The sequence below is a fragment of the Chionomys nivalis genome, chromosome 4 (assembly GCF_950005125.1).
Source record: "Chionomys nivalis chromosome 4, mChiNiv1.1, whole genome shotgun sequence".
NCBI classification, from domain to species: Eukaryota; Metazoa; Chordata; class Mammalia; order Rodentia; family Cricetidae; genus Chionomys; species Chionomys nivalis.
This window is the reverse complement of record NC_080089.1, coordinates 56493002-56500319: the sequence shown is the minus strand read 5'-3', so window position 1 is coordinate 56500319 and position 7318 is coordinate 56493002. Positions and strand designations below refer to the sequence as shown.

The window sequence follows — 7318 nt, the reverse complement described above, 5'->3', positions numbered from 1 at the left end:
CCGGGAGCTCCAGTGACTACAACTCCCAGAAGGCAGAGAATTAGACTACGACTCCCAGAAGGCCATGCGATCACGTAGCTTTCTCGCGTGCCATTTAGAGACGGAGGGTAAGGGAGCCTAGATACCGCGATACTTTGGAGAAGCTGGAGCCGGTGAGCCATGGAAGGGGTTAGAAAGCCATGTCCCTGGGTCCCGCATTGGTGTGGCGGTGGGCGACTCCCCTCTGACTATGGGTCCTAGTGAGGGTCTTCGTATTATGTGTGTGATGTGGGGCCACGGGTGTGACCTCGAGCTCAAGAGTTGAGGGTTAGAGCTGCACCTGTGCCCGCTGACATTATGCTCTATCCTTGACCAGAGTTGATCAGTTTAAAGGTGACACAGTCAGAAGACCTACATTTGACGCTTGCCTTTGAAAAACTGCAGCATAAGCTGCCTCCAAAGAGATCTAGGAGCGTCCCGAAGTGCAAGCTTTTTTAAAAAATGACATTTATTTCGAAGGAGGGTTGCTATCACGGCGTGCTTGTGGAGGTCATAGGACAACTTGCGGGACTCAGTTCCACCGTGTAAGTCCCGTCATTTATATCCAGGGCCTCAGGCTTGGCTGCAAGCTACCTTACTGAGCCAACTTGCCTCAGACTATGTTTTAAGTCAATAAACTAGAGAAAGGAAAACCCTGAGAGTGTTTAGCTGCTTAATCCCTAAACGTACCAAGCGGCATTTAAAAATTAGAGTGAGGGCAGTTTTTTTGTCCGAAAAAAAATTCCGGATCACTGACCATTGGAATATTGGAAGCCAGACCTAGAAAATGGGCAGGAGAGATTCCCAGCTTCAGGAAGTGTGGATGCTCGGGAGCTGGTGGTGTGTCCTCAAGAGGTGCCCAGATGGAACGGCAGGAGCCTTAGAGCCAAACACGCCTACTTCTGGTTTGAGGGAAGTCCATTAGAGTGCCAAGCCTTTTGAGCATTCTTTGCTCTTCCTACTGTCGTAAAACGGGTTTAGGTGCCGGGTGGTACAGGTTTTGGTGTAGGGTGGTGACATTTTCCTGGCTACATTTTTGCCCATTTTGTTACTGGCAGATGTCCATGAAACTTTAAACTTTGAGCCTGACTAAATGAGAGGAGACTTACATGTCACACAGAGGTTCCCCCCCTCTCGTGTGTGTGTGTGTGTGTGTGTGTAGCCCAGAATGCACTATGTAGATTGCACTGATCTTGAACTCATTGAAATCTGTCCGCTTCTTCACAAGTGCCAGGATCAAAGGCATGTGCCATCAAACCCCACTTTTTCTTGAATATGCGTAAGAGTGTAAGTTCGTACCACGTTCTGTGCTTATAATACAGGTCAAGTAAAAATATAAAAAAGTATTTTATGCATATGCTGCTTCACATAAAAGCTGCTCTAGCAATAAGCTGTAGCCAGCACATTGGTCATACAGGCATCTCCCTGTACCTCTACCTCAGCCTATGGAGGGTGGAAAGAAAAGTTAATCCTAAGTTCAAGGATAGCCAAGAGTAACTCAAGTTTGACTCTAGAGGTTTAAGCAGAACATTGAACCATATGACAAAAAAAGCTTGTCTTTTGAGTTTTCTCTCGGAAGGGTAAGTGGTGGTGGGAGAGAATTAAAGTGTTCAGCTCCTGGACATGTCTGAACAAGCATGATATATAGGTCAGGGAACACAGACATGCACTGACTTGTCTGTTCAAACCAGTGAACTCGGTGTTTAGGACGGAGGGTTCTGAAGCCTCAGAAGGTACATCACCAACCAGCTAGGAAGACATACAAAAGGATCCATTTTAAAGTGTAAAAAAGAGTTTCTCGTGTTACTGTGTCTCAGGGGTTACATTTATTATGTAAGCGACGGATTTTTTCCTCTTTCTGAAGGGTAGAGAAAGTGCAGGTTTCTGGCTGTGGCTCTCCTGCATGGCTGACCGCTCTGGTCCCTGAGCTCAGCCTGTTTGTAGTGACCTGCTGCCTGCTTGTCCTTTCTTCTCTGCTGCTCACAGTTCCTATGAGTGGCAGGAGATAGGGAAGTGAGGTGCTGCCTACAGTCACCCCGACTGTTGATGAATAAAAATTTAAAAAGCCTTTAATAGAATCTGGGTGGAGGAAGAGATTTAATTGGCTTAGAATTTGATCTTAGCAAACCCTTGCCAACTGTCACTCCCCCTGGGACCCTGAGTTTGAACATATTTGACCTCGTTTCCAAATATCGGTTAAATAATCTAGTTTCTATTCTTCAATTATAAATCAGTCTCTCTCCTCCTCCGCCTCCCCCGTACCCCCAGAAGAATGGCTTTAGTCCTGAGCAAAGCTTGGCTAGCCGATCAGGCAGTGTATCTTGGGCCACAGTGCCTGCTGTGGGAACAGTTGGATGAGCAGGGCAGAGTCCGGCCTCTAGTTTAATTGACAGCTTTATGGAACATGACCCTTGGGAATTTTATCTTCGTGAGGTTCACAGACTGCAGAGATGAAATTGTGCTTCTGTTTTTGTAGGACTCTTCCTGTTCTTGTGCCATTTGGCTGAAGTAGGACGGAGTCAGGGTTTGAGGACTGACAGGTAAGTTTTGCTGGAGAATCAAAAACGTGCTTGTCATGGAACTGGGCTGCTCCTGTAGAGGACCCGAGTTCATTCCTATCCCCTGTGTGCACACCCATGCCAGGCAGCTCAGAACTGCCCCAAATCCAAGATGACTAGATACCCCTGGCCTCCACGAGCATCTGCACTCAAGTGTACATAGTCACGTATGTCCATAAAATTGATTAGCAACAACAAAAAACCCGAAGTGTCTCTCACCCGCTTTGATGTGTTCTGGGGAGCTGGCTAGTGGGTCCCATGGACTTTGTCAGTTGTCAACAGTGTGCGCAGACTTTTTGGTGGACTCATTTCTCTAACAAGCCTGGGCCTGGTCGAGGTTCCAAATTACAGAAAAGATTCAAAGTGCTGTTGGCAGGGTGTGGGGGCGGAAGTCGTTTACCCAGACTCCTTCAGGGCTACAGCAGGAACTTCTCTAAATCTCTATCCCTCAAGATTCAAGGGTTGAGATGGAATCCTGCTCCCTAGAGGCTGAATAGCAAGCCAAGTTCTCTCCTCCTACCGCCTAATACCTCCTCTTAACCCTTCTCCACCTGGCTCCTCCCTACAACTTCCTGTCAGCTAGTTGCTGACATAGCCTCCTGACCACAGGTGAATTTTATTTAATCAAAAAAATCTTCGCATCATTAAACATATGTTCCAGAGCATAAACAAAAGTAACACACCTTAAAATAATATTCTACACCAGCTTGGTGATTAAGAGAGCATATACTTCTCTTGCAGAGGACCTGGGTTCGATTCCCTAGACCCACATGGCAACTCCTAACCATCTGTAACTCCAGTTCCAGGGAATCTGACATGCTCTTCTGGCCTCTGTGGGCACTGCACACAACTGATGCACAGATGCAGTCAGAATACCTGATGATAACACATAAAACACACATAAACAGTAAATATGTAAATAATGCAAATCTTTAAAAAGTGCCGGCAGGTTGAACATTAGGGGTGGGAATTGTACCCAGGGAACCAGTCTGTGCTTAATCCCTTTGAGAAGAGTACCTCAGCTCTTAGGGTATATGCCTGAATGTTGTAGGCAAATGCCAAGCACAGAGGCACCTGTGGGTATCCAGGCATGGAGGGAGCTGGAGCTACGAGGTTCCCCTTCCATGCTGATCTCGCCCTTTTGGAGAACATCTTTTAGGGTTTTCTGTCTCATAAAAAGAGCCAGTTATCTCTGTCTTTTGCATTGACTCAGGTTGTACTGGAGGATGCTTCAAAAATCAGCTGCCCTATATAAACAGAGTTTTGAGGACGGGATGATTCTGATCCAAGGCCATACACTGGGTCAGGAGTACAACCTTGGGCAGGACCTAAGACTCCTGCTTCACAGGGCAGGTTCTGCATGTAATTAATTCATTCAGCAGATACTGAAGACTAAAGTGAGGGGAGTGGTGGTTGGAGATTCATCTGCTCATATTTTGGGAAATTGTTGGTAAGGGAGAGGCGAAGGAAACTGATGTATAAATCGAGTGAGAAATCATTGGATAGGTTCACTCTAGAAACGCTCCAGCTCGAGCTCGTCCCCAGAGTCTCTAAAGGCAGCTGCCCTCCACTCATCTCTGCCCAGAGTCTGCCCTCAGTGGCGGTGGCTGACGGAGTGAGGTGTGCTGGGCCAGCCGCCAGAGCACAGGCTTCAGTGTGCTCAGCAGCCCAGCATCTCAAGCACCTGCCAGAGAAGGAGCCCAGCCAGCTGCTCCCGCTGAGTGGTCTGCTGCCTTGTGTTTGGCTCGTAGAAATCAATCTGCAGGTTGTTGCTCAGCCTGACCCACAAATATGGGACAGGATTCCAGAACAAGTCTCTTGGCTGCAGAAGCACCCTTCTTGCCTATGGTTCCACTCACCAGCGTCTTTGGACCTCATCCTCTTTCAACCCCTTCAGCAGCCTCCAGGCCCACTGTAGTAACTCCCCACTCCACCACTGGCCACGGTTCCCTCCACACATCGCCAGCTCCACTGCCATCTTTCTCATAGCAAAGTGCCAGGTTCTCACCACCCTTGACATTCTGGCCCAGATCTAATCATGCAGCCTGTCTGGCCCTTCCTGACCCCCTCATGACTCTTCAGCTTCTCTCTTAACCTATACCTTCTTCCCCAGACCCTCCGTTCTCCTTCAGACCTCTTCACTTGGCAGGGTTATTCCTTCTGAAGTAATTTCTTTCTGTCTGAGAAAATGCTTATCCTTCAGGAATCAGCCTGAATGGCATCTTTATGTGACATCATCTCTGGCACAGTCACTGGGCAGCCATGGCACAGGTACAGCGCATACAGCATTGTATGGAGAGGAGGCCTGACTTGATCATCACACACTTTTCTCCCGGAAGCTGGGCGATCTCTAGGGCATAGCACAAGCTGCATGTTGTATGACTGTGTGAACAGAAAGGAAGCCCTTTATTCTGTTTTAGATTCTAAACCTGGGCTTTGAAAGCCACCAGATGCCACATGGAACCAAGGGCCCCATGCCCAGCTGCCATACCCTCAATGGAGAGAAAGTTCCATGTTCTTGTGGGGGTCACTGGAAGCGTTGCTGCCCTGAAGCTTCCTCTCCTGGTGTCAAAGCTTTTGGACATTCCTGGGGTGAGTATCTTTTCAAGGCAGGTGTAGTGGCTTCTGGCGCTAAGGAGCCAGTGCACTGCTGCAGTAAACGGGATGTTCTTTTCCTAGCCCTGGGATGTGCTGGGGGCGGGACACACAGGAGATGGGCATGTACAAGGTAAGCAGAAGGTAGATTAAATGAGATGGGGGGGGTCAGAGCATGAGAAGACAGGAAAAGGGCGCCGTGAGTGGAGAGTTTGGATCCCATACACTGACCCTGAGGAGTCGTGAAGTCCTGTGGTAGGAGAGTGCTCTGGAGAAGGGCAGAGAGTTTCGGCACGCCCTGCTCCCTGCTCCCATTTCATTTTTTTTCTTTCTTTCTTTTTTTTTTTTTTTTTTTTTTTTTTTTTGGTTTTTCGAGACCGGGTTTCTCTGTAGTTTTTGTGCCCGACCTGGAACTAGCTCTTGTAGACCAGGCTGGCCTCGAACTCCCAGAGATGCGCCTGCCTCTGCCTCCCGAGTGCTTCTTTTTTAAATTGTTTTTTTTTATTGAGCTATATATTTTTCTCCTCTCCCCTCCCTTCCTCTCCCCTCTCCCATGATCCCCATGCTCCCAATTTACTCAGGAGATCTTGTGTTTGTCTACTTCCCATGTAGATTAGATCATTAGATCTCTTAGGGTCCTCATTATTGTCTAGGTTCTCTGGGGTTATGGACTATAGGCTGGTTTTTCTTTGTTTTATATCTAAAAGCCATTTATGAGTGATTACATATATTTGTCTTTATAGGTCAGGGTCACCTCACTCAATATGATGTTTTTAGACCCATCCATTTGCCCTCAAATTTCAAGATGTCATTATTTTTTTTCCACTGTGTAGTACTCCATTGTGTAAATGGACCACATTTTTCTTATCCATTCTTCCGTTGAAGGGCTTTTAGGTTGTTTCCAGGTTCTGGCTATGACAAAGTCTGCTGCTGTGAACATAGTTGATCACATGTCCTTGTGGTATGATTGAGCATCCTTTGGATATATACCCAAAAGTGGTATTGCTGGGTCTTGAGGTCGGTTGTTTCCTAATTTTCTGAGAAATGGCCGCACTGATTTCCAAAGTGGCTGTACCAATTTGCACTCCCACCAGCAATGCAGAAGTGTTCCCTTTTCCCCACAACCTCTCCAGTATAAGTTGTCATCAGAATTTTTGATCTTGGCCATTCTTACAAGTGTAAGGTGGAATCTCAGTGTTTTGATTTGCATTTCTCTGATGGCTAACTAAGGTTGTTGAGCATTTCCCCCATTTTAGATTCCTCTGTTGAGAGTTCTCTGTTTAGGTCTGTACCCCTTTTAGTTTCTTTAGTTCTTTGTATATTTTAGAGATCAGCCCTCTGTCTGATGTGGGGTTGATGAAGATCTTTTTCCATTCTGTAGGCTGCCATTATGTCTTATTGACTATGTCCTTTGCTTTACAGAAGGTCCCATTTATTGTTTCTCTCAGTGTCTGTGCTGCTGGGGTTCTATTTAGGAAGTGGTCTCCTGTGCCAATGTGTTCAAATGTACTTCCCACTTTCTCTTCTGTGTTGCTCCCATTTTCATTCCTCCCTGAACTCCTGGGCTTTGCTCTCCATTATGTCAGATGCGCTGCTTGTCCGTCAAATGCAAAAAGCCTCAGGGGCCGTTCATTGCATGAACTTCTTGTTTTGAACCTCGTTCCCTCTGGTGCTCAGAGATAGTGTGATAGAGCGGGAGATTTTTCTCCCTCAGTTCTTTGACTAGTTTTATATATTAATATTCAGGAGCAGAGATTCGAAGACTGAAATACTGTCAACTGCAGCAGGTGGACGGCTCTCTCCGCTAGAATCCCCTGTGGGTCCATGTAGCCTCCTGCTGTTCTGTGTTCCACCTAATGCCCATTGCTTTGGATTGGCCCCTGCCTGTAACTTCCCTTCTTGTCACCAGGTCTACAAACCCTTGCTCACACACCTTCTGTCGATCCCAACCTGGTGGCTTTATTCTCCTTTAAACTCATTTGACATAGGGCCATAGGCTGCTCTGGGCACTGCTTGTGTTCATCCAACACTAGTTTTGTGGGGCACACATTATTAAGACATGGAGAGATTCATTTTCCTTGTGTCTGCATAGGCCCTGAAGTGGGGCCACTTAGTGGCTGTGTCTTGCATGTCCAGCAGAGGGTGCT

General features: G+C 47.1%; 1 protein-coding gene across 10 annotated transcripts in view; it reads left to right on the top strand.

Moving 5' to 3' along the window:
* Window positions 1-102: 102 nt before the first annotated feature.
* Ppcdc (phosphopantothenoylcysteine decarboxylase) overlaps window positions 103-7318 on the top strand; it is a 33747-nt gene continuing 26531 nt past the window's right edge. For 6 of the 10 annotated variants that reach the window (XM_057767351.1, XM_057767353.1, XM_057767354.1 and 3 more), the window contains exons 1-3: window positions 103-152; window positions 2495-2558; window positions 4997-5168. In XM_057767351.1, the coding sequence (XP_057623334.1) occupies window positions 5034-5168 (135 nt within the window). In that variant the 5' untranslated portion in view covers window positions 103-152; window positions 2495-2558; window positions 4997-5033. Of the gene's footprint in view, window positions 153-217; window positions 564-2494; window positions 2559-4996; window positions 5169-7318 lie in introns of those variants that run through there. The other 4 variants (XM_057767349.1, XM_057767348.1, XM_057767356.1 and 1 more) reach the window with 4 other exon arrangements.